This window comes from Ochotona princeps, chromosome 7 (genome assembly GCF_030435755.1).
Source record: "Ochotona princeps isolate mOchPri1 chromosome 7, mOchPri1.hap1, whole genome shotgun sequence".
Taxonomy (NCBI): domain Eukaryota; kingdom Metazoa; phylum Chordata; class Mammalia; order Lagomorpha; family Ochotonidae; genus Ochotona; species Ochotona princeps.
This window is the reverse complement of record NC_080838.1, coordinates 48458957-48486421: the sequence shown is the minus strand read 5'-3', so window position 1 is coordinate 48486421 and position 27465 is coordinate 48458957. Positions and strand designations below refer to the sequence as shown.

The window sequence follows — 27465 nt, the reverse complement described above, 5'->3', positions numbered from 1 at the left end:
TTATTTAAAAAGTAGTGTCTATAAATGGTGACATTGCAATTCAAAAAATACTGACTTGGATTTCTGTTTCAAAAAATAGGTATGTCATTTGTTGGTGTATATGCTTCATTAGATGGTGATAATGAAATCAACTTGTAAATTGTGTGCCATTATTCAGATGTCAATCATGCTCTGAGTTAGTATACTGAGGCAGATAATGTGTGCTCTGTAAATACTGGCTGATTTCTAGCAGATAGGAAGTATGTTCTCTAGAATTCTTCTTTCAACTTGTATAGTCAGTTTCTTTTCTTGTCGAATATTTTTTGAAAAAAGCTACCTGGATAATCTCTAATGATGAAATATCATTGTGTGATAGACTGGATTATTATGTTATCTGGGTTATAATTCTGCTGGTGAATACTATGTGATGTTAATTTTGGTTTTGCTTACTGATTTTGTATTGCAGGTATGTCTGAATCTGAACAGGCTCTTAAAGGCACTTCTCAAATTAAATTGCTCTCAACTGAAGATATAGAAGGGATGCGACTTGTGTGTAGGGTAAGAATTAGTTTTTTTCCTATAGGATGGGGGCATGTTTAAGGATGGATGTAGAGGCAGACACAGTCAGTGATCCTGTTGGCTTATAAAGGTTGATGGAAATGTCATAAGGCTGACAGGCCATAGTTGTTTCAATAGTTTTTTTTTTTTTTTAAGGATTTTATTTATTTTTATTGGAAAGTCAGATACACAGAGAGCAGGATCTTCCATCCACTGGTTCACTCCCCAAGTAGCTACAATGACCAGTGATAAACCAATCTGAGCCAGGAGCCAGGTGCTTCTTCCAGGTCTCCATGCAGGTGCAGGGTCCCAAGGCTTTGGGCCATTCTCTGCTGCTTTCCCAGGCAACAACAGGGAGCTGGATGGAAAGGAAGTGGAGCAGCAGGGACACGAACTGGCGCCCATTTTGAATTCCAGTTGATGCAAGGCGAGGTCTTTAGCCACTAGGCTACCATGCCGGGCCACCATAGTTTTTTAAATATTTAATTTTGGTGGATGATGTATATTTAGTTGACATTTGTATTACCCTTTATATATATAATTGTAAAAGAACCAGATTTTTGTGATATTTTGTTACTTTGTGTATGCATAGTTACAGGACACAGTTTAAGGCTTTTATTAAAGATCCTGTTGTAAAATATCTAAAGTTTACGCTAGTAGCTATTGCCAGATAAGATCATATCTATATTCTTTTCAAAAGAAAAGTAATTGGTAGTTTTTATCTAGATGTGCAATTTAAGCTTTTTATGCAGCACTTTGTTTAAAAGTGATTTGATATTTTTTCTGTTTTTGTTAATTTAAAAGAGTTAGTGTTCTTGTAATTTGCTTGCTGTGATTCATGGAAGAAATTCACTTTGTTTTTCTGCTTCCATCCTGTACAGAAATATGAGAAGATTCAGTCTTTTATCAGTTGGTTCCTTAGGATGTACATTTATTTTGCATATAAATTGGGGTGCCTTACTTAGTAACTTGCTTACTAGTTTGCTTAATTTTTACAGATAATTACAGATTTATTTTACTAGTCTTTCACAGAGTCTAAGAAGTACTGATTTCTGGTTCTCTGTCATTTTCTTCTGAATGTGTTTTCTTTTACAGCTTGCTAGAGAAGTTTTGGACATTGCTGCAGGGATGATCAAGCCAGGTGTTACTACTGAGGAAATAGATCACGCTGTGCACTTAGTAAGAACTTTCATTTTACTTTGGAAAAGAAAATTCACACTATTAGATATTTTTGATTTCTAAAACTTCAGTAGATTTAAATTCTGAATGTTTAAGGTAACTTGGAAAGCAGATTTTTGCTTTGTTACAAATATGGAAAATATTCCAGTCTTTAAATGCTTGTGGCAAGATCTGAGGTGAGGTTGAAAGATCTTGTTTCTGGAACCTTGTGTTTGTTAAGCATTTCAGTTGAGCATTTATAAAGTAATTCATTTTATCAGTTCCAACGTATAAATAAATCATGACAATGTATACATCAAGTAGTCCAAAATAAGAATATGACTTCTGAAGAAACAAGTGTTCTCTTTATTATCCATGGTTAGCAAGCTGTTAAATAGACCACATAGGTAGTCCACATGCAGTATGTGCAATGCAGGAGTTACTTTCTTGAAGAAGCAAAGATTGCTGATAGACTCTGGGAGAGGAAAGTAAATATTAATGTGAAAAGATCCTTTATGAAGGAAGAACGGTAGCTAGATACACCTTTACAAAATGAGTTGAGCCTATTTTGGTAATCAGATATGATCTATAAAACCTGGCAATTTCGTGTTGTCACGATGTCTGTATTCATTGCATGTGCAAAGATGATGCAAGTGCTCTCATGGTCTTGTTTATTGTTGGGAGTATGTATTAGGATCGTTTGAAAAGAATGTGATTATATGTCTCAAGATGCAAAAATAATTATAAATCATTTTACGAAATTTTACGAATTACAATTTTAAGGTATTGTTCATGTTTTATGAAATGTGCAGCATGCAGGACTAGCATTTTGAGTGTTTCATATTGGCCAAGTACTACTTTGAGTGTTATTTTTATATTAACTCATTTAATATCAACAATAAACTCTTGAGTTTAGGTACTGTTATAATCCCAATTTTATAGATAAGGAAACTGAAAAGGAGAAGTTAAATTGTCCATGTTATGCAATCTTTTAAATTTTGTTTAGTATTTATCTCGTTATTTGGAAGAAGCGCAGAGAGAGAGGGAGAGAAGGAGACAGAGATCTTCATGCACTAGTTCACTCTTCAGATGATCACAACAACTGGGGCTGAGTTAGGCCGAAGCCAGGAGTTTCTTCCAGCTTTCTGGCATTGGTGGTGGTAGTGCTTATCCTTGGCCTATTTCCTGTTGCTTTCCTAGGCATGTTAGCAGGGAGTTGGATTGGAAGTGAAACAACTGGGACACAAACTGGCACTCAAACTGATGTCCACATGGGAAGCCGGCATTGCAGGTAGTGGCTTAACCTGCCTGCTCCACAGTGCTGGCCCCATGTCGCACAGCCTCTGAGTGAGTGATAGAGTTGACATGTTCAGCAAAGACTAGTTGATTGATTGATTGTGCTCTGAGCTGTTTATACTACTATAAGAAATGCAGAATTAATTCTCGAAGGGAACAGCCACAGGCATGTGGTTACTGGTGTTTTCTTTTTTTGTAATTCAGAAAATTTTTAATTAATTTAGATTTCTAGTAAAAGTGGAATTGCTAGTAAAATTATTGCAGATTTCACAGATGGTGCTTTATGCAACCATTAAAAAATTGTTAGCCTGAAGACTGTGTGGCAGTATGAAAACAGAAGTGATATAAGCTGTGATTACCTCAGTGTAGAAATATCTAAGTATCATAAGTTGTGTTGTGGAAATTAGACTGTTTTTTTCTCAGCATTCCTTTGTTATTCCACTAAATGTAATGACTAAAATGTCTCTGGAAGTACTTTGCCATTTGTTAATTATACTGGCATTCATAGGGATATTGGCTTATTTTTCTACATGAGATTACAATTACATTAAAATGCTTATTATATCCTTATATGTATCTTTAAGGAGATTTTTTTTTCACAAATAGTAGTGCTTTTTTTAAAGATTTATTTTATTTTTACTGGAAAGTCAGATACACAGAGAGGAGAGGAGGAGAAACAGAGAGAAAGATCTTCCTTCTGTTGATTCACTCCCCAAGTGGCCACAACAGCTGGAGCTGCGCTGATCTGAAGCCAGGACCCAGGATCCTCCTCCAGCAGTTGTTTTAAAATAAATTCTTCATATAGTAAAAATTTGTACAAATAATATGTAAATTTTATTTCAAAATTCATCACCAATGAACTGGCATGTATATCAGTGCATCCAACCAGAACCAGCCTTGTTATGGTAACAATATATAGTACTACTTTTTCCTTTTTTGTATTTATTTATTTTTATCTGAATGGCAGATTTTGCAGAGAGAGGAGAGACAGGGAAGTCTGCAGTCTGCTAGTTCACGCCCCAGATTGCCACAATGGCAAGGGCCGAGCTGATCTGAAGCTGGGGACCAGGAGGCTTTTTCTGGTATCCCATGTAGGTGCAGGGGCTGACGACCTGGACCATCCTCAGCTGCTTTCCTAGGTCATAAGTGTAGAGATGGATCGGAAGTAGACCAGTCGGCACTCATGGAATGCTGGCACCCAGACAGAGGATTAATATGATACAGCACTGTGCTGATCCCAAGGGCTGTTTCTAAAATGAACTATTAAATGCTTTTTTTTTTTAACATCTGCCCAAAAGTTTTCAAATTTTAAAAGCTGAATCACTGGGTACATATTTTCTTCACATTCAAAATTGTCTTTTCTACATTTTAATTCATTTTAGGCCTGCATTGCAAGAAATTGCTATCCTTCTCCCCTGAATTATTATAACTTCCCAAAGTCTTGTTGTACCTCAGTGAATGAAGTCATCTGCCATGGAATTCCAGACAGACGGCCCTTGCAAGAAGGTGATATTGTTAATGGTAAGAAATATGTACGTATGACTCATGGTGATGAGTAAGCAGACAGTAAGGTGTTAGATAGAGGCTGAGCATGGCCTGTTTTCTGAACTTGCTTGCTACACTTATTTGTCTAAAACTCAGCATCTTTCTAGAATCTACAAAAACCTCCTTTAAAGTTTTGTGCCGATTATAGAACTTATTTATTGATTTAAACGAGTAAGAAATCGGAGAGACAAGGCTGGGGGTGGGGGGTGGCGAGGGAGGAGGAGGAAGGAGATATGCCTCCTTCATCTGCTGTTCCTCTAAATGGCTGCAACAGTCAGAGCTGGACAGCCAAAGCCAGGAAGTTGCAATTTAATTTATGTCTCTCATATGGGTACAGGGACCCAGGTGCTTAGACCCACTTTCACTACTTTCCCAGGTGTATTAGCACGGAACTGGATGGGAAGTAGAACATCTGGAACTTGAGCTGGCACCTATGTGTGATGCCAGCCTTGCAGGCAGTGGCTTAGTCTACTGTGTCACAATGTCAGCGTCTGAATATCTTGCTTTTAAGATACTTTTAGGGGCTGATGCAGTGGTTTAACTGGCTAATCCTATGCAAGAGCTGGCGTTCCATGTTGGCACAAGTTTGTGTCCTAACTACTGCACTTCCAGTCTTACTCCATGCTTATGGCCTGGGAAAGCAGAGGAAGATGGCCTAAGTTCCTGGGCCCCTGCACCTACATAGGAGATGTGGAAGAAGTTCCTGGCTCCTGGCTTTGGATTGGCACAGCTCTGGCTGTTGCAACCATTTGGGGAGTGAAACTGCAAATAGAAGGCATCTCTCTGTGTCTCTCTGTAAATGCCTTTCCAATAAATATAAATTGCATCTTTAATATGCTTTTACTGTTTTTCTTTAGTAGTTATTATCTCATGAGATAAACAGGTGAAAGATGTGACATGCAGAAGTAATGTAGTGTGGGTTTTTTTAAGATTTTAAAGTCAGAGTTACAAAGAGAAGGAGAGACAGAAAAATAGGTCTTCCACCTGCTGGTTTACTCCCTGTACGGCTGCAACAGCCAGAGTTGAGCTGATCAAAGAGTAGGAGTGTCTTCCAGTTCTCTTGGGAGAATTGAACCCAAAGATTTTAGCTACCCTGTGGTTTTCCAAGGCCACATGTAGGGAGCAGGACTGGAAGAGAAGCATCCAGAGGGCCCAGCACGATAGTGTAGTGGTTAAAGTCCTTGCCCTGAATGCGCCGGGATCCCGTATGGGTGCCGGTTCTAATCCCATCAGCCCCGCTTCCTATCCAGCTCCCTGCTTGTGGCCTGGGAAAGCAGTGGAGGATGGCCCATAGCATTGGGACCCTGCAACCCTGCACCTGCGTGGGAGACCTGGAAGAGCTCCTGGCTCCTGGCTTTGGATTGGCTCAGCTCCAGCCGTTGCAGCTGCTTGGGGAGTGAACCATTGGACGAAAGATCTTCCTCTCTGTCTCTCCTCCTCTGTGTGTATATCTGCCTTTCCAATAGAACTAAATAAATCTTTAAAAAAGAGAGACAGAGAAGCATCCAGGACACAAACTGGTGCCCAAACAGGATGTCCATGCTGCACACAGAGTTCTAGCCAATTTTACCATGGGGCCGACTCCAAAGTAGTGTGATTTTAATTAATTTATTTAGAAAGAGAAGGATGAGATCTCCCATTTGTCAGTTTCCAAACTTGCAATAGCTTGACTTAGGCTAATTTAAATCCATGAACTTGATTTGGCTCACTCACATGGGTGGCAGCACCCCAGCTACTTGAGGTGTTACCAGCTGCCTCCCGTGGCACCCATTAGCAGGAAACTGGGACATTACCCAGGTACTTCAACACTGGTAAGGGTGTCCCAAATGGCATGTTAACTGCTATACCGAATTCCTCTCCCAAAGTAGTGTTTCATTTTTTTTCTCTCTCTTAAATATAGTGACTTTAAAGAGGTGAGTTTTCTTATATGCAGAGTGTCAACAATATAAAAGACCTTAAGAAAAAAAGCTGAAAGTTTCATAGATATTCTGTTCCTGAGTAGAAATGGTTAAATTAAGACCTCTGTTTTATTTATTTATTTTAGAAGAGTAACAGTTCTACTTTATTAAAATACTGAGTTTATTTCTCACGTACATTTTAGTCTCCCCACCATTTCCACGCCTGACCACCACTAACTACTGCTACTGTAAGACCTCTGTTTTAAAATCTTTGGGAAACTGCAAATGTGGAAGGAACTGCAAAGACATTCCTCCATGTGATGATAAAACAATATTGATGGAGAAAACTCCTTTAGTTGATATTTTAAAGCTCATTTTGATGAAATTCGTCTCTTCGTCATCAAGTTACTGAAAGGATTTGTGGATCAAGGGATGAAGCATGAGGCCAAGTGTTACAGGCAGCAGATTGGTGATGCTGTGAATGATGGAGAAATAGCTATGACAGTGGTTCTCAATAGTGCTGCTAACTGCTTTAGTTAGAGCGCTGTTTGTAAAATTCCTTAGATCTTGATAAACGCTTTTTTTTAAATCATGTAAGGTTTTTTTTTTTAAACACCTTTATTTGCTTTAAAAACATAAGACTTCTTGTACAATAAAGCACAAGCATGTTTCATCTACAAAGTCAGAATATCTTCCTCATAGAACACGCAGGAAGAAAGGAAAAACACACACATGGCAAAGTAGTCACAGATTACCTCTAAGATAATTAAGACTTTCGGCCAGAAAAATTAATCTTTTGAAAACAAAAGTATAACAATAACAAAAAGCCATATTTCACACCTGGTACTAACAGTAAACATTCATAGTACAAAATTATCTGTTAAAATCAAGTTCCTATATATTGAAAGTATTAATATCATCAAAATACCCATCGTACTTAAAGCAATTTACAAGCTTATTGCAATCTCAAAATACCAAAGACATTTTTTTTCTCATATCTAGAACATTTTTTTTTAACTAGTTTTTCGGATTGACATCATTTCATAACAGCCACATCAATCACAGCATGAATAACAACAGCAACAATGTTAACAACAAATTGTAGCACCTTGATTAAGTAATGTGCCACTGAGTAGGCAGCACATGCTTAACTAAAAGGAAACACAGAAGTCTCTTAGGAAGTATGTTGCCATACTCCATGGGCACTTGATGAACTCCACTAGAGAAAAGAAATTATTTGGGAGCCAACAAACCAACATAAAAACATCAAAACATCTGAGACACAGCCAAAACAGCCAACAGACGCTCAAAAAAACAGTATAGATTGGACTATTGGAGTTACCCTTTCCATGTTGGCTTCCTTATATGAGAGAGAATATATGGTATTTATTCTTTTGTGATTGACTCATTTCACTGAGCATAACAGTTTCTAGTTGGGACCACCTGGTTTTAAATAGAATAATATCGTTCTTCTTGACAGCTGAATAATATTCCATTGAGTAGATGTACCACAGTTTTTTAACCATTCTTCCTTAGACGCACATCTGGTTTGTTTCCATGTCATTGCTATTGTAGATTGTGCTGCAGTAAATATAGGATTACAGATTCCCTTCTCATATGCAGATTTTACTTCTGTTGGGTATATTCCTAAGAGCGGGATTGCTGGGTCATATGGCAGGTTTATTTGCAATTTTCCAAGCACTCTCCATATGGATTTCCACAATGATTGTACTAGCCTACACTCCCACCAGCAGTGAAGGAGGGTACCTTTCTCCCCACATCCACGCCAGCATGTGTTGTTTTTCGAATTCTGAATGTAGGCCAGTCTCACAGGAGTTAGGTGGTAGTGAGGTTTTTTTCAATACTGTGTATTGAAGTAAGGCTGAAATGTCTATCCTGCAGTATTGAGGTTGATTGAAATTGAGGAGTTAAAAATGTTCGTTTAATGTGCTCTGTGGATACACATTGTGTATGTTCATTATAGTGATATTATAGTAGTGTGTGTTAGAGAAATATGAATATTCACATATAGATGAAAGGCAACTGAATTTTTTTAAAACAAATGTAGAATTGTTTAAATTCTGTTTGCTTGTTCCCCAGAAGCAAGAAGAACCCTGTTCAATATGTGAGAAACTATTCCCTCTTTTATGCCAGAACATAACAAAGTCCTCACTTTAATATTACTAACTCATGTTAGTTATTTTGTATGACTGTATCCTGCATACATTTTTCTTGTGGCACCAGTGGTCTAATAAAGAACATAAAAGTCACCATCTGGCTTGTGCTGTGTGGCCATACTCCTATTTTCCACAGTGGGTGAGTTACGTGGCATTCAGGAGTTTCTCTTGGGTCTGATTTGAAAATATAGTGGCTCTTTTCTTCATTAGGCTCTTGAAGCTTTCATATTAGGAAAACAGTGATAGCTTGGGATAAAATAATGTTGTCTTCATGTTTGCACCTTCTTTTGCAGTGGACATCACCTTGTATCGCAATGGTTACCACGGGGACCTGAATGAGACCTTTTTTGTTGGTGATGTGGATGAGGGAGCACGGAAGCTTGTTCAGACCACGTATGAGTGTCTAATGCAAGCCATCGATGCAGGTCAGTGCTGGGCATCCGCTGGCACTGCTGTGTTGGAGGGGCTGGGCAGGACCATGCTTTCGTTACCTGGGTCTGTTCCTCTATTCGAGTTAGCTTTGGGCTTTAGCAGTGACAGGTTGAAGGGCGATTTGGGAATCCTAAGATGGGGATGGAGCAAGTAACTAGTTAGCGTTCATTGATCGTCTGTGACTTACCGTTCTGTGCTAAATGAAGAGAATTGTGTGGATAGTTTTTTAGTGGAGATTTTGTTTCTGCCCTTTTTTTTTATTCTTTGACTTACATAAATGTCTTCTGATTATAAAAAATAAGCAGTTGAATATTATGACAAAAAAGTGAGCAACCCTCCTTCAAGCTTGCACTTTCCCTGTCCTCTGCTGAGGGATACTGGTAACGTCTAGTTTTTGCTTTCTCCTGTGTGCTCATTTCACAAATACGTAACACATGTTATACATTTGGTTGGGTTAAATAGAACGATGCTGTCAGTGATGTTCTGTGATTTGGTGTTTGTGTGGGTTTTTTTGCTTTTTTTTTTTTGGTGTTTTTTAGCTAGTAATATTTTTAAAAACTTTCCGAGTCACATGTGTACCTACTTAACACAGATATACCTATTCTGTTATTTATTCATTGGAAAGGCAGAGAGAGTGACAATGAAAGTCTGTGGTGTGCTTCCTTCTATGAGCTCATTCTCCGAATGCCTGCAGTATCCAGGCTAAGCCAGCTGCATCTCAAGTGGGTGACAATGGCCAAAGCACACGAGTCATGACCTGCTCTCTCCCAGGGTCCATCAGCAGGAAGCTGGATCAGCAGTGTAGTAGCCAGGAATGGAACTGGTACTCTGCAAAAGAAGTTGTAGTTCAGCCTGTTGTTGGTCTGTTCTTTTACATGGATGGGCTATGATGTTTTTACTGATTTTATAAAATCGAAGAAATGAAAATGTAATATTTTTGTATATTAGTATGTAAAATTAGTTTTACTTATTCACTGGTAACTATTTGAAAACTTTAGTGTTCTTGGTGGTGTTGCGAGGTGAAAACTTCAGCGTTTAGTATTTCTTTTTTAAAAAACGTAATTTATTTATTTGAAAGGTAGAAGTTACACAGGAGAGGGAGAGATGGAGAGAAAAAGAGACTCTTCCATCTGTTGGTTCACTTCCCCGAGTAGCCTCAGTAGTTGGGGCTGTCACAGATGAAGCCAGGAGCTCGTAGCTTCTTCCAGATTTCATGTGGGTGCAGGGGCCTTAGTACTAGCAGAGCCTGAGGGGCGATGAGAAACCCCAGTTTGATTTTGTTTTTTATTGAAACAGTAATACATGTAATAAAACTCAATATAATAAGAAATCCATTATGTACTTTTTATATTTTACCCCAACATCTACTGCAGAGGCAGCCTGGATAGATGGAGAATCATTTTTGAGGGGTGAAGAAGTACAGGGGAAATAATTCTTCGAGAAGCTGACCAGATGGAACCTTGGAACAAGTCAAGTTACTTTTGGACATTTGCTTTGCTGCTGCTGTAATGTTTTCCCACTTGGCTAGAGTAGAACACTTGACCTGAGGGAAGGATCCAAAGAGAGCTGGTTTTCTTTTTTTTTTTTTTTTTTTTTCTCTCTATTGCTAGAGGAAGCAAGAAGATGCTTGTCCTCAACTCCTTAATTTTACAAAATGCCCTTCTTTGGTTCCTGACTTTAGGTGCCACTGTTTGAACCAAAGCTCTGCCATTAGGTGGCCATGTAGCCCTTTTGTGCCTAGGTCTCCTTATCTTTCAATGAGAAGGCATACAGAACCGTTAGAAAGCTTCCTGGCAGATGGGTAGTATGCTTACCAAATGTTTGTTGTTGCTCTACATTGTGTCTTCTCTTTTCCTTTCAGTGAAACCTGGTGTTCGATACAGAGAACTGGGAAACATTATTCAGAAACATGCCCAAGCAAATGGGTTTTCTGTTGTACGAAGCTACTGTGGGCATGGGATCCACAAACTCTTCCATACAGCCCCCAATGTCCCTCATTATGCCAGTAAGTATTGTTCACAAAGGTTTTTAATGTGCTATTCATTTATTCAGCGAATACTAATCCAGATATTTAAGATGATGTATTCTTTTGGATTCTTTAATCTGTTAGATATTAAAAATAATACAACCCCAAAATATACATTTCCTCAGGTGAAATCTGAGTTTGTGCCTTGCTCCACGTAACAGAGCAAGGTGGGTGTGTTTCTCCACTGTGTGGTCAAGGCCATTGCTTTGTGACCAGAGCTCTTTATCCAGGGCTTTCGTGAACATCTTGGCTCTTGGCCTTCTGGTCAGCAAATAGTGTGGGCAGCAGGGGGGGGAGGGAGAAAAGCTTGGAGGAGGGCTGTACTTGAGAGGTTTTAATGAGGCAGCCCGGATGTGGCATAAATCACTGACATTTATTTCCTTTGTCAGGATTTCAGTCATGTAGCCATGTCCAGCTACTGGGAAGATTGAGAAATGTAATTTAGCTTAAAATCTTGAAGAAAAGCAAATTAATTTTGTTGAAAAATTAACACTGCCCCATGTGTCTGGCTATCAATATTCTGATTCCTTTGATAAAATCAGTTTATTTTACTTGATTTGCGTTCTTAATATCTGTGTGGTCTGTACAGTTCAACGTGTAAACAGAGAGGAATAAACACCTGGCCTCAGGTTGAAAGCTGTGAGCTGGAATATAACAGGAAGTATCAGAACAGTGTCTTCAGCAACCTGTTCTCTGGAGAGAGGACATGTGCAGAAGCCTGGCTGTTAGTTCAAGTGCCAGAAATGAAAGCTTTCTATCCTAGTGACCTGGGAAGAGATTCACTGTGTCTATTGAGCCATTGCCAATGTAAACACTTTCTTGAATTTCTGCTATTCATGTTTTTTCATCTGAACAGTAGGTGGGGATTAATACCTTAATGGAATTGTTACAATAATTGCAATCATATAGGAAAAGCACGTAGGACATCACATGAAATCGTACATGAGAGGTTGCTGATGTGTAGCTTTGGAATGATGACAATGATGATATCCCTTCTCAGTCATTCGATCATGATAGCTCTGAATCACATGAGTGTGCATTCCTTTTATAGACTAAGAATACTTATTCCTGTAGGATGTGTGGGTACGTGTTGTGAATATGTGCAGGAACACAGACACTGGCCCTTACAGAGGCAAGAAAATTTGAACTAACATATAGATTCTTGAAGGCCTCTTGACAGACAGCAGAGTTTCTGAAAGAAGGGGATTTGGGAACCTGGGTGTAGGCTCAGCTGGCTGATCCTCCCCCTTTCAAACATTGGGATTCCATATAGGCGTCAGTGCTGGTTCTAGCTACTCCCATCTGCCATCCAGCTTCCTGCTTGTAGCTTGGAAAGGCAGTGGTGGACAGGCCACAGCCTTGTGAATTTGCGCCTGCGTGGAAGACCCAGAAGCTCCTGGATCCTGGCTTTGGATTGGCTCAGCTCTGCCCATGACAGCCACTTGGGGAGTGAACCAATGGATGGAAAGTCTTTCTCTCTTGTTCTCTGCTTCTCTCTATAAATCTGCCTTTCCAATAAAAATAAATATTTTCTTAGGTATACCCCTTCTGGTCTGAAGACAGAGCCAGTGGACAATGGGATGCTGGACTCTATGTTTGGTATACGCTTGCAATGGGGGAATCTCAACTGAACTTGAGCTGTGGTTATGCAACAGGGTGGAGGAATCCACCATAGTGGGAGGGTTTGGGGAGGGGTGGGGAGAACCCAAGTACCTATGAAACTGTGTCACATAATGCAATGTAATTAATGAATTAAAAATAATAAATAAAAAAAAGTTAAAAAAAATAAATATTTTCTTAAAGGGGGAATGGGTTATTTTTATGATGTCACACAGTGTAGTGCTTTTGGCAAGAGATACCATCTGACGGGTTTTTTTAAGTTTTTAAAAAATTTTAAAATTTTTATTAGAAAGTCAGATTTACAGAGAGAAGAAGAGACAGAAAGGAGACAGAGAAAGCTCTTTCTTCTTCTGGCTTACTCCCCAAATGGCTGTAATGGCCGGAAGTGAGCTGATCTGAAGTCAGGAGCCTATTTGCAGCTTTCCCACATGGGCACAGGGTCCCTGGGCTTTGGGACTTCCTCTGCTGCTTTCCCTGGTCATAAGCAGAGAGCTGGATTGGAAGTGGAGCAGCTGGGACCAGTGACCATATTGGATATTAGTGCTTGCAAGTAGGGGATTAACATGTTAAGCCTCCTTGCCAGCCCTACCACCTTTTCATTTACTTAGACAATTCTGATAAAGGCAGGTACTAGATATATTTCATTATATGGATTTGATATGTCTATAAAAATTAAAGTGTAAATTGAGTTTATTTAAGGCAAAATATGTTGTGATACTTTTAGGGAAATGTTACAGGAAATTGTCGAGGGTATTTTGAGTCAAAGAAACCTATTAAAATGCAAATAATGCTGCTTTGGTTTGTAACTATTACCCCACAAGAGGGAGGAACCAGGAAATTGTTGTATAACTTCTTTCCACCTCTTCTGTGTAAGAAAATTCTTTTTATTAGTGGAGAGTTCAGCTTGCTGCTTTTTGAAAGTTATTAATGGGGCCCGGCACGATAGCATAGTGGTTAAAGTCCTCGCCTTGCACGCCCCGGGATCCCATATGGGCGCAGGTTCTAATACTGACAGCCCTGCTTCCCATCCAGCTCCCTGCTTGTGGCCTGGGAAAGCAGTCGAGGACGGCCCAAAGCCTTGGGACCCTGCACCCGCGTGGGAGACCTGGAAGAGGTTCCTGGTTCCTGGCATCGGATTGGCACAGCACCGGCCCGTTGCGGCTCACTTGGGGAGTGAAACATTGGATGGAAGATCTTCCTCTCTGTCTCTCCTCCTCTCTGTATATCTGGCTTTCCAATAATAATAATAAATCTTAAAAAAAAAAGTTATTAATGGTTGGGAAATTGTGGTAATACCCTAATTGAGAATGTGGGTTACTGTGATTCTGTGAGACAGGTATTTAATAGCTGTTCATTATTTTCAAAGTATTTGATAAAATGCTGCAGTGATATATGGGCCAACGCTGTGCCATAGTGCGCTAAGCCTCCACCTGTATGATACGATGCCAGTTCAAATCCTCTCTGCTCCGCTTCCTTCTTTGTGGGACACTTATCCTCTTGACATTGTGTCTTTTTGGCTTATTTTATAAGCCAGTCACGTATATGTAGTAAGTTGCTTGTAATTTTGAGAGAAAGTTTATGAGATTAGAAATGAGAAATTTAACAAGTTTTTTCTCCCTCTTAAGATTGCCTGAATTTAGAAACTGGATTTGTAATTTGCATTGAGTGTATTTTGGTAATCCAGGATAGTGAAAAGCATGATTACGATTCACCAGGAGATTGCAGGGATATAAATGTGTGGGTAGATCGGAGCACTCCTGGAATGAGTGGAGTCCAGTAGGTGCAGCCTCCTTGGGCTCTGTAGGAAGTTGAGATTCTGACTACCCTACAAAGAAACCCAGTAAGGCCTGTGAGTGTGCCATCTAGTGGTTGCTCAGAGCAAATACAGATATTTATTCAGCAATTTTTTTTTTTTATTCAGCAATTTTTACCTGAACTTTAAACTAATTCTTTATTTGTGTCTCCAGTTGTCTGAAAATACCTATCTCTATCTTAAGACATTTTGGTCTTTTTTTCATTGATTATAGATGTGAACACGAGCTCATACCTGTGTGTCTCATGGTGGTCATGAGGGTTATCAGTGAAGTTGGGCAAAAACATTTTAAAAAGTGTTTAGCAATGGAATTGATTTTCAGCTAGGAGGGAGAGTAGTCTCTTCAGCATTTCACAAAATATGGTAATGCAGAGACTTTGTTTCTCACTCCAAGAGAAAAACTATAAATATTCTGTTGTTGTTTCTATGGATTGTGCCTCTGTACACACACAAAAAACCACATATTCCCTTGGCCCCCAGAGGGCTGGGGGACTTCTGTTATCTGAAAGACCTGCCATTCTTTTTTTATCTTCACATTGCTGCTCATGGGTGAATAATGAAAGTTTGGTTCTGTGATTATAATTCTAACAATGGAAAATATAAGTGGTGGCATTTTTCCTTTTATGGAAGTAATAGTCATGTTTGAAACACACCTGTGGACCTATCTGTATTTTCCTAGGGGCAGTATGAGCCGAATGAACTCTGCCCTAAGGCTGGGGGGTGTCACCAGTACTAATACCTGTCTGTTGAATGATAAGCTTTAAGAAGGGGAGTCAGGACAGGAGGAAGTCATGTCAGACTCTCCGAAAGGAGTTGTGTATTCTTTCTGTTGAGCTATTCAGTTGTTGATTGTTGCTACTATTGAAAATTTTTTCCCTTTAATTTCAGAAAATAAAGCAGTTGGAGTCATGAAGTCGGGCCATGTGTTTACAATTGAGCCAATGATTTGCGAAGGTGAGAAAAAATGAAACGATGCTTTTAACATTTTCAATTGAATTTTTATCTTTTTTTGGTTACTTATCAGAATAGTGATCTGTTCTGTTTACTTGCTTTTCTTCCCGTTTCGTTACCAGTCCTCTTCTTATCTTGAACTTGGTTCAGTTTCATCTTGAAAACAGAAAATTTATTTTTTCTTTAAGATTTTTTTTTTATTGGAAAGGTGCATGTACAGAGAGGAGGAGAGAGAGAGGAAGATCTTCCATCCGATGATTCACTCCCCAAGTGAGTGCAACGGCCGGTGCTGTGCCAATCTGAAGCCAGGAGCCTCTTCTGGGTCTCCCACACGGGTGCAGGGTCCCAAGGCTTTGGGCCGTCCTCGACTGCTTTCCCAGGCCACAAGCAGGGAGCTGGATGGGAAGCAGGGCTGTCAGTATTAGAACCTGTGCCCATATGGGATCCCGGGGCGTGCAAGGCGAGGACTTTAACCACTATGCTATCGTGCCGGGTCCTGAAAATTTATTCTAAGAGTTGGAAAGAAAAGAATACTGCCTTTGTGATAGTTCTCCCGCTGTCAGTGGATGCTGAAGTGCTTGCCTCCTGGTCCCTTTTATTAATGATCCCATCACAGGGTACATTGTAATGGTCCATGTCCAGCATCAAGCCAGTATAGCAGGACTTGATTTACAAGGAGGGGAATGAAAAGGAAAAAAGAAGTAGACCATCTACTGAACCAACCACCCTGTGCAGTGGCGGTCAGCTCATTTAATTCTGAATAGTTAATGAGATGGCTGTTATTGTCATCGGACAGGGATGCAAGCTGATTCTTGAAGAGCTTAAATAACTTAGCTCCAGTCACTGACTTAGTTTGTGTGGCAGAATTTGTTAGTTTCAACTCATGAGCTCTTTTTTTCTTTTTTTATATTTTTATTTGAAAGGGGGGCATTTAGATATTCCATCTGTTGGTTCACTTCCCAAATGGCTGCAATGGCTAGAGCTGACTTAATCTGGAGCCAGGAGCTTCTTCCTGGTTTCCCACATGATTGTAGGCGCCAGAGTCCAGCTGCAGCTGAGTTCGGAGCTCGGGAAGGGTGCATGGAGTCGGTGATAAAGAAGGACTCGGACATTGTCACTTCGTGCGCTCTTGCTACAGCTCAAGAAGCAGCTGTCCTTTTTATTTACTCAGACACATTACAAGCCTCTACACAAACAACTAATTGTTCTATTTTTACTTCAAGACTAAGAGGACATGTACAGACATTTGGTCATTGCGTCTGCACTTCAGAGCTGAGCAGGTGCTCCTAAAGATAATTCTGCAAAATACTGTATTCATATTCTTTAAAGCAAGCCATTATTCATTGTTCAGTAGCAGTCATGGAGTGAAAGCCAGGACTCCAAGGCCAAGACACATGTGATTACCTGCTAATCAGTATTACGTTCCTACCACATTTCTATTTCTACAATTTACCCATTATTTAATGGGAAAATAGGTTACAAGGGAAAAAATGTAATATCTAAGACAAAAGTTTCAAATATTAAATCCCCCTACAACTATAGGCTCAACAACCCCATAAACAGTAAAATAATAATTGAAAGCATATTTCCTTAATAAAAGCATCCTTAATTCCTCTAGCTAAAAATTATAAAAGCAGCTAAAGCAGTTACATATTCTATGCTCTAAAAAAATTGCAAAGACAGACTAGCCTTTGAGATAACAATAACTATTTTTATTGCCATAGCAGTTTCAGCTCTCACTCCCATCACTTGCATTAATATTTAGGATATATATCAAGCCCTTTCCCAGAAGGTGTGCTACATGTCTGGGCCAGATTCTGAGGCAATGGTTAGCACACTATAAGGTGTCCAGAAATGGCATGGGCTTTGATGTGCCCCTGTGTGTAAATTGTCAAAGGCCCACTCACCAAGACATTATCAGTGACATTAACTCTCAAGCTCACATCGGTTGCAAAAGCCATCTCACAGGGGCAAACAACTGACCCTTCATAAGCTCTTCTTAACTTTTGTGGAATGGCAGGCTGTCACTGTGTGGAAAACATGACGGGGATGTCTCTATCCTTGGCAGCCTAATTAATTCCCACTGTGCTTATTCGCAGAGGTAGGCATGTCACAGTGAAAGCAAAGTTGGCTTTTTGGGTTCTCATTATAGCAATGGGGGCCTGTAATAAGGCTTCTGTGTGCTTTGCTCTATATTAAATGACACTAGGGGCGACTTCCATTCTCTTCCTTAGAAGTGAGTCACTGTGTGAGCAGGGCTTGAGCAGGGCGTGAGTTCCTCGGGTGGCGTTTAGAAGTCATCCTGTAGCCTGTTGCTCTCCTGATTCTGTATGGCCCTTTTCTGTAACGTACAAATTGCTGTCCTTGTCCTGTCAACCACCCCAGGACTGCTGTAAGAATTGGGATGGTTTGTATTTGTAGACAGTGCCTTGCGGCCTTTAAAGAATTACACAAGGTAAATGTGAGGCCATGTTTCTGTCTTCCTTCCGGAATAAGAAGATTCTTGTGTGCAGCCAATTGTAAGATCAACTGAGTGCGTCAGCAGGGGAGGAAATTGTTTTGGTGGTACATTAAAGTACTTCAGGAAATTCCTGGAAAATTGAATTAAAAACTGTTTTTGTGCAGAAAGTTTTGAAATCTGTGTAATTTTTTCACAATGTGAATCTTTTTTTTTTTTTTTTTAAAGATTTATTTTATTTTTATTACAAAGTCAGATATACTGAGAGGAGGAGAGACAGAGAGGAAGTGGAGCTGCCGGGATCAGAACCAGCGGCCACATGGGATCAAGGCAAGGACCTTAGCCACCAGGCCACGCCGCCGAGCCCTACAATGTGAATCTTTTATGAATTTTTGGGAGATTCTTTTATGCATGGATTTCAGAATTTTTTGCACAAAAGAAAACATTTTAATCCAGTTTTCCAAGAATGTTCTGTAGTTCCCACATAGTTTTATTAACTGGCACCTGATTGGCGAAAATAGTTTGCCATTTCCAGGAGTTAGCAAGTATGTTTCTGTATAACCAGCTTAGGTAGTCATCCAGTTACCACACAATAGGGGCTGGCATTGTGGCATAGCAAGTAAAGCTGCTGCTTGCAGTGTTCGCTTGCAATTTAGGTACTGACTTAAGTTCCGGCTATTCCACTTCTGATTTAGATCCATGCTAATGTCCCGGGAAAGATAGCTGAAAATGGTCCAAGTGTTTGGATCCCTGTTTTCTAGATTTGGCCTGGCCTAGGGCTGGCTGTTGTGGCCATTTGGGAGTGGACTACTGGATAGATGATCTCACCTTCCTTCTATGTAACTTTGATTTTTGTACTTTTAATATATAGCATGTATTTGATAATAACTTAGCTAGGTTTAGTCTCTGCTGTGGAATGCAAAGTCTTCAATTCCAAAGATCATGGCTAAATATATTTGACTTGACATTACTAAAGAACCTTGTATTTTAAGAGCAGGAAGAGGGCCCGGTGTGGTAGCCTAGCGGCTAAAGTCCTTACCTTGCATGTGCTGGGATCCCATATGGGTGCGAGTTCTAATTTAGCAGCCCCTCTTCCCATCCAGTTCCCTGCTTATGGCCTGGGAAAGCAATAAAGGATGGCCTAAAACCTTGGGACCCTACACCCGCATGGGAGACCCAGAGAATGCTCTGGGCTCTTGGCTTCGGATTGGCTCAGGTCTGGCCACTGTGGCCGCTTGGGGAGTGAATCATTAGATGGAAGATCTTTCTCTTTGTCTCCTCTTCTCTAATATGTCTGACTTTCCAACAACAACAACAAAAAATCAATCACTCTTAAAAAAAAAAAAAAGAGCAGGAGCAAATCAGAGTTCAGTGTGTCCTAAAGCCACCTGTGTAAAGGTCAGTACATCTGAAATTATTCATCCTTGGCTGTTGAACAAAACTTGGACTGACTTTAAGATGCTTTCTGTTTTCTTCCTAGCTTGGAATTTGATACTGAAGTCTGTGTTCTGGGATTTGGGTGTGTGTCATTGAGGTCTTAAGTAGTATGTTTCGCCTGAAGATTACTCATACTAAAGAACATATTGATTTTTTTTTTAAAGATTTATTTTTATTGGAAAGGCAGATATAGAGAAGGGGATGCAGAGAGAAAGACCTTCTGTCCACTGATTTACGCCCCAAGTGGCCGCAACAGCTGGAACCAGGAGCCAGGAGTTTCTTCTGGGTCTCCTGAAAGGTGCAAGGCATGGACTTTAGCCACGAGGCTGTTGTGCTGGACCTTGAATTTTGGGGGAAGAGTAGGGCCTTTAATTTTGAAACAAGAAAGTCTGTAAACACACCTTTACCAGAGTTGCTGCTCTCATTCTACGTGAGATTCTCTTGGGTCTTAGCTGTCTGCTCACTCTGCCTTCTGTCTTCCCACTCCCTGACTTTCTGTTGTCATCTTGCCACTGCCTTCACTGGCCCTGTGCTCTCCTCCTGTAGTCTCGGCTCGACTCTCTGCCTCCTCCTATTCTCTCTGTCTTGCCATCTCTGCTTCTTTCTCTTTGCGCCTCTTTCTGGTAACACCATTATTCTACAAACATTCTACAGTGTTATCTGTTCCTACAACTTGGTGGTAGGCCTGCCATTTAAAAATTATGACAAGAATTAACTTCAGTAATAATATAAAAGTTTGGGCCTGGCACAGTAGCCTAGTGGCTAAAGTCCTTGCCTTGTATGCACCAGGAACCCATTTGGGCTGTGGTTTGTGTCCCAACTGCTCCACTTCCATCCAGCTCCCTGATATGTGGCCTGGAAATGCAGTTGAAGATGGCCCAAAGCCTTGGGACCCTACACCAGTGTGGGAGACCCAGAAGAGGCTCTTAGCTCTGGGCTCCTGGCTTCAGATCAGCTCAGCTCTGGTGGTTGTGTCTGCTTGGGAAGTGGATCAGCGGATAGAAGATCCTTCTCTCTGTCTCTGCTTTTCTCTGTAGTTCTGACCTTCCAATAAAACAGACAAATAAGCTAAATGCATATATATTTATTTAAATTCAAATTATGGAAATAATTTCATGACAGACATAGTCCATGGTCTGGTTTGATGCCGAAGTTATGAATAGCAAAGGGTAGCAAAGTCCAAGGTGCTACTGTGAGTGCTGTGACTGTCTACCAAAATGTGACCCAGTTTTTAATTTTGGAAGTATCTTTTTTGATTTGGTATTTGAAAATATAAAAACCTGTAAATTTTCAACAGTCAAGAAGATGAAAATACCGTGAGTTCGTTTGTACTGAAGTTGGGAAGGCTTGAACTAAAGCAAGTGACTTGGCAAATGGGATCTTAATGATCAGGTTTCTAATCGTTTTTCTCCTTGATAAGGTACTTCCTATGAAAGCTAGTTTAGAAAACTGAGTGGCGAAATTAAGAACTTTGCTTGCTTGTTTGTTTTAGGTGGATGGCAGGATGAAACCTGGCCCGACGGTTGGACTGCAGTGACGAGAGACGGCAAGCGCTCTGCTCAGTTTGAGCACACGCTGCTGGTCACAGACACTGGCTGTGAGATCCTGACCCGTCGCCCCGATAGTGCGCGGCCTCACTTCATGTCCCAGTTCTAGCTCCTCACAACATGAGATCCAACAGCTCTGTAATACACTCTTACCGTACTGTGCATTTTATTGAAAGTACAGAAGGAAGAGGAAATTTTTTTACAACTAGTTTTGTTTTGACAATAGATTAAAAAAAAAAAAGACTGCAGCATTTGATATGTGTCCTCAAGAACTTGGCTTGAATCGGAACAGGCTGAGAAGAATAAATAAAACCTTGCTCAGCTTCTCCCTGCCCCCATCTCTGCACACCTGTTTTCTCCTTTGTCCTTTAAGCACTGCTGCAAACCGACCGTCAAGAGCCAGCTGCTTCCAGGTGAATGTTGAAGATGAAAATCTTTGAAGCTTTTGTCGTTTCTGTTTAGATTTTTTTTAATATGTATATATGGAAATATATGGATCCCTTTAAATTCCATAGACATAACGATGGAACACTACATGACCTGGAGTTTGTGCTGATTCTGCTCAGTCAGGGTTACCTACTGTCATCAGCGGACCCCTGCCTTGCAGTGACCTAATTCCCACTTGAAGAATTGCCCTCCCTGTGCTAATTACCGCTGCAAATTGTGCATGGGGAAGTACTCACTCAGTGTGATCTTCTCACCAGTGCAGGCTGTGTGTCTAAATGAATGTGGGCAAATTCACTTTTAAAAAAAGTGTGTCAAGCTTTTTTAGAGTCTAGTAGAAACAGCCATGCTCTAAGTGGGGGTTGGCTGCTGCACGACATGAGGGTTTTGTGTTATACTGCTAATTCAGATTTATTCGGTCAAAAATGGAAGGAAAGAAACCCTCTGGGAAGAGGGGCCTCTGTTTTATCTCAAGGTATGTTTTGGAAATGCCGAGAGGAGGGTGGAGGTTGCAATTGAAAGGGAGCAGGGAGTACTCTGACATTTCGCCAGCTGTGAGCACAGTGAGTCAGCTAGCTGTTCGATTCTAACAATTAGGAAGTCAGGTAAGGTGAAAGGAACATGCTTGAGTACTGTAACCTTGCAGTAGAGATGCAGTGGTCTTTGGTGTGAAGACACCACCTCAGCTTTAGTTGGTTGAAAAATGACCACAGCTGCCTGATACCTTTGTTCCTTTCAACGGTTGTCCAAACAGGATTGTTTGTGTAGGGAACATATCAGATCATAAAGTCATTGTCATTGCAGTGTACTTTATTACTGGGTCTCTGATGACTATCCTGTAATGCAATTTGATACCACTGACATGTTATACTTGTAAGAGAACATCTTTCCCAGAGTGCCTCAGACCTTATTGCTTTAAGAGAATTATGACAATGTTTTCATTACTTTTATTATTTTAATGATTTAGCAAAGTGACTGAATCTGGTAGACTTTGGTGGGTATGTGCGTGTTGTTTTTAACAGACTGTGCTAATTGTGAATGGACTGCCTTGCAATATGAATATTAATGTAATGTGTAAAGGGAGATTAAAGAGTTTGACTGATTATCCCACCATGCAGGCATCAGCTCTGCTGCATTTGTCTGGGTCTTCGAAGGGCAGGGTGGGCCTGGCAGGCTAATTGCATCATCTGAAATAAACTCAGGACCATTCCAGTGAGAATCCTGTTTCAGGTTTGTGACTACACAATTGTGGAACTATGCTGAACGCATCAGTGTCTGCCAACAGTATTTGAGGGACAGCCATGTGTTTTGAGCATTTGTACAACAGGATGCTACCTAGTTAGTAGGGTTTTCTTAATGTTTATTTTTATTTTTATGTTTGATTCCACTCCCCTCTCCCCAGTAAGCCTTCAGGGGAAAAAAACATGTTGAAAGGGGTGAAAAACTACTTAGGGAGGGAAAGCTGGGGGAGTGGCAGGGAGGGGGAGCTAGGGAGAGATAATAATCGTTTGAAAAATTGGTGAACTCTCTCCCCGCAGAAAAACGGGGTATACCGAAAGAGGGGGCTAATATGGGGGTTGAGGTGGGGAGTTGGGGGAAAGAGAAAAACTATTTATGTATTTATTTATTGGAAAGTCCTATATACAAAGAAGAGATAGGAAGATCTTCTATCTGCTGATTGACTTCCCAAGTGGTCACAATGACTGGAGCTGAGCTGATCTGAAGCCAGGTGCCAGGAACCTCTTCTGGGTCTCCCTTTCGGGTGCAGGGTCCCATGGCTGAAGGCCGTCCTCAACTGCTTTCTCAGGCCACAAGCAGGGAGCTGGATGGGAAGTGGAGCTGCTGGGATTAGAACTGGTGCCCATATGGGATCCTGGTGTGTGCATGGCGAGGAATTTAGCCATTAGGCTATTGTGCCAGGCCCTGAGAACCTTTTCAGTGTCTTAGAAAATGATCTTGAGAAAGTAACTGGATGATTTTTCTTTAAGATTTGTTTACCTTTATTGGAAAGGCAGATTTACAGAGAGAAAGAGATACAGAAAGAGCTTCCATCTACTGGCTTGCTTCCCAAGTGGCTGCAACAGTTGGAACTGAACTGATACTGAGCCAGGAGCTTCTTCCGGGTCTCCCATACAGGTCTGCAGTGTCCTACGGCTTTGAGCCATCCTCTCCTGCTTTCTCAGGTCACAAGCAAGGAACTGGATGGAAAATGAAGCAGCTAGGACATGATCCACTGCCCTTATGGGATCCCCATGTTTGGAGGTGGAAGATTAGCCAATTGAGTCATAGTGCTGGGCCTCCTGGAAAATATTTAATGAAAAAAAAATCACTGCACTGGTGAATAATGCTTTTCTTGGTTTGGGAATACAAATATACTACAATTTTGTGTAATTGTATATGTCTAACTTTATTAAATTTATTAGGTCCCATATGACAAAACATTTAATCCTATCAACTTTTTGTAAACTCAATATTTGTTTACACTCACTTTTTAAAAGGATATTTATTTTCATAAAGACACAGGCATGCAAACACATCATCCAGCCCCTGAATCACTTCCCAAATATTTGTAGTAGCTGCAGCTGGGCCTGGCAAGGGCCAAGTTGGAGCCAGGAGGCCAGAATTAAGTCTAGGTTTCCCATGAGGGTGGCAAGGGCCCACGTAGTTGAACATGTCCTGTTGCTGCCTAGGGTGTGCACTAGCAGCAAGTTGGAATGAAGAGCATAGCTGGGACTCAAAACCCTACTCTTGACATGGATGCAGGTGCTGCTTGCAACCCCAAAGTGGCATCTTAAGTGCTGAGCCAAATGCACTCTATCTGCATTGACATGTTTTTAAATGCAATTTATTTTTTTGAAAGGCAGAGTTAGAAAGAGGAATCTTCCATTGACTGGTTCACTCCCCAAAAGGCTGCATCAGCCAGGGCTGGGCCAGATGAAGTCAGGATCTTAGAGCCCTGTCTGGGTCTCATGTGGATGTAGGGTCCCATAGTGTCCCAATCTGGTGGGAGCTGGATTAGAAATGGAGCAGCTGGGACTGTAATGAGTGCCTGTTTAAGATGCTGGTGTCATGGGCAGTGACTTCATCCGCTATGCTACAATGCTGGTCCCTAGAAAATCTTTTTTCAAGGTAACTTTTGGAGTTTGTTAAAGTGGTGAGGGGATTACAGACACGTATGGGAAATGAATAGAGGTGGTGTGGGTCAGGAGGGGAAAGGCAAATGAGAAACGTTTCTGTCTTCCCTTCTGTGCCCACGGGAGAAGAAAGCATGCTGTTTTCTTGCTACCACACTACACATGTGCCAGGGAAGGGGAATGGTCTCATGTTGTATCCAGACCCTGGTAGAGCGAAGAGATGGAAAGGGTTACTTGAGGGGTGGGTGGAATTTAGATAGAGTGAGGAATGTGCACCTCCCACTTGTGACCCTAGACTAGTTACTTAATTGTCCCATTTCAATCCCTCATCTAATGGGTTTTTCCCATGAGCCAGATTCTTTCAGTGCCTGTTGCTGTTCCTCCCACATGATTTTGATTGCTCTGAGAATTTGCTGGCTGCTTTGTGGTAAATTTCATCTGTACCACCACAAATGCTTCGCTATTCTCTGTGTAAAAAAATTAAGACCTGTTAACTTTCCATGACTAGCTCCAACAAAGTGTCTGCAGACTTCGGTGCTTGCTGTACAACTTGGTTTGAAACATTGGTCAGCATCTTTCTACCCTTTGAGCAACTCGAGGTCTTTGCATCAGAAAGTAGTCTTACCTTTCATGTGCACCTAGGTGTGTTCTTCGCCTTTGCACAGCAATGGAGGTGGCCTAGTCATGCAACATGTACAATGAGGCCAAACCACATGTTCATGGGCTCTGTAACCCAAGATTGGAGTCCTGTCAGTATGAGTCAATCATGTGATTCAAGCATCTGACCCTTGGCCAGACCCCCTACATAGCCCACCCAAATATATAGTTCTCATGCATGCCAGTTGGCACAAAAACCTGGTCTAGGGAGACCCTCCAGACCCATACATTCTATTCTAAATATTAGTTCCCGGTGCATGTATTAAAAGAACTTGCCAGACATGCCTGTATATGGACTTGTTCAAGTGCAAATGACAAGGTAGGTTAACTAGAAAGCAGAAGAGCCTAATATGCTAAAAACAATAAAGTAGGAAAGAATAAAGTGATGGTACATCAAAATTTCCAGTTAAACAACATAAAGATACTTAAGAGTTCTTAATGTTTTGAAACTTAAGATCCTTTAAAATCCATTTCACCAGTCACAAAGATGCATGATGAAAGTTATTAATTTGTGTTAAAATGGTCTAAAGAAAGCAGTTTAAAGATTACTTTGAAAAAGTCAAAGACTCCTTACAGACAATCATAATCTTAGACAACCTGAGTTGGTTTGTGCACATATATGTAGGCAAAGTTTTGTTGCCTTTGATTTGTATCTTATTTCAAAAACTAATTGATTTAGCAACATTTATAGCATCCTAGATCCAAGATGTAGTCAGGAAGTCTCACAAAGAACCACACCTATTGTCAGACTATAGGTCTGTGATCCAAGAATCCTTATATACTCAGATTCTTGTAAAATTCTTTGTAAGTGGATTTCCAGGGCAATTGTGTTTTCACCCAGGAAATGTTAATACTTGTTAAACCTGTTTGGTCAGGAATGTGTGCTGGGACAGACACAGAATATGCATAAATGCTATTCTGCATATGGAAACTAATGGGAAAATACTTATGGGACTTTAGTATTTTTTCTTTTTTGTGGCAGGGGGCAGTGTATGCTTTATCTTACAATTTCCTGCACAAATTTGTTTTGGGGGAGATCTGCATGCATTTTTTTTTTTTAAAGATTTTTTTTTTATTACAAAGTCAGATATACAGAGAGAGGAGGAAAGACAGAGAGGAAGGTCTTCCATCCGATGATTCACTCCCCAAGTGAGCCTCAATGGCCAGTGCTGCGCCGATCTGATGCCGGGAACCAGGAACCTCTTCCAGGTCTCCCACGCAGGTGCAGGGTCCCAATGCATTGGGGCGTCCTCGACTGCTTTCCCAGGCCACAAGCAGGGAGCTGGATGGGAAGTGGAGCTTCCGGGATTAGAACCGGCGCCCAGATGGGATCCCGGTGCGTTCAAGGCGAGGACTTTAGCCACTAGGCCACGGCTGGGCCCATGCATGCATTTTTTAACAGAATTTTCTCCACAACCTAAATTTTGAACGCATACTGCGTGTATGGTTTGTGATAGTGAAAAAAGTGTCACCACTCCATATTAATACATTTGACTAAAATAAAAACTCTTAAAGGATTGACATCTAGAATAAAGAACTCCTACAAATTAAAGCAGCAGGAGAAATAGCCCAGTAGAAAATGGAGTAAAGGATATTATATTCTTCACAAGAAAGCACATCAAGCTCTCTTTCTGCTGTGCTCTTAAAGGTGCTGTCCATTTTCACTCTTCCCCCATGGAACACACTGCTCTCCTATGTGCTGTGCCATTAGCAACGTGGTCTCAGATGGACCGTTCCCACTCCCCACGGGGGAGGGGGTAATGGCAGCTTCCAATTATAAAGCATCATTTTTGTTTTTTCTTCTCTCCAGTTTACAAACAGTTCTGTCATTCACTCATATTGTTGGGTATTTTCATGGAGCAGTCACACTGGTACATGAATGTACATTTATTCGCTTATTACCAATAAAATTCCTATTTGCACTAAAAAAATACAATGATCATTGAAATAAAAAATGTAACTAGCAATTGAGAGAAATTTAAACTAATGTCATAACGAAGCACAATTTCATGGAATTTGCAAGCATATTAAACAGTCCTGTGGCCCTGTCTGGTAAGGTTAAATGTGTTTATTTTACAACCTGCTGGGCACAATGCACAAAATGTTCCATGCACTGGTACAGTGACAGCTCAGGAAATGCTGCTGTGCCATCAACTGGGAGCAGGTAAATATGGTAGTCCACAGAACTGCCCACTCTGCTAAAACTGGTGTGCAATGATGAGAGAATTTCTGTAGAGTGGGGTAGTGCAAGTCTTGTAACACACAAAGCAATGTGAGACCGGAGTCTAAGAGCATGTGTGGGAATGATAAATGCCAAAATCCACTGGAGAGGGAG

The 27465-nt window shown here is 40.8% G+C and overlaps 1 protein-coding gene across 1 annotated transcript in view; it reads left to right on the top strand.

The window, feature by feature from the left end:
• The window catches only part of METAP1 (methionyl aminopeptidase 1), a 31419-nt gene extending 10198 nt beyond the window's left edge, over window positions 1-21221 (top strand). The window contains exons 4-10 of the mRNA XM_058667018.1: window positions 446-537; window positions 1633-1716; window positions 4374-4512; window positions 8905-9036; window positions 10905-11048; window positions 15391-15456; window positions 20841-21221. Coding sequence (XP_058523001.1) covers window positions 446-537; window positions 1633-1716; window positions 4374-4512; window positions 8905-9036; window positions 10905-11048; window positions 15391-15456; window positions 20841-21004 — 821 coding nt within the window. The 3' untranslated portion in view covers window positions 21005-21221. The remainder of the gene's footprint in view (window positions 1-445; window positions 538-1632; window positions 1717-4373; window positions 4513-8904; window positions 9037-10904; window positions 11049-15390; window positions 15457-20840) is intronic.
• The last annotated feature ends 6244 nt before the right edge of the window (window positions 21222-27465 follow it).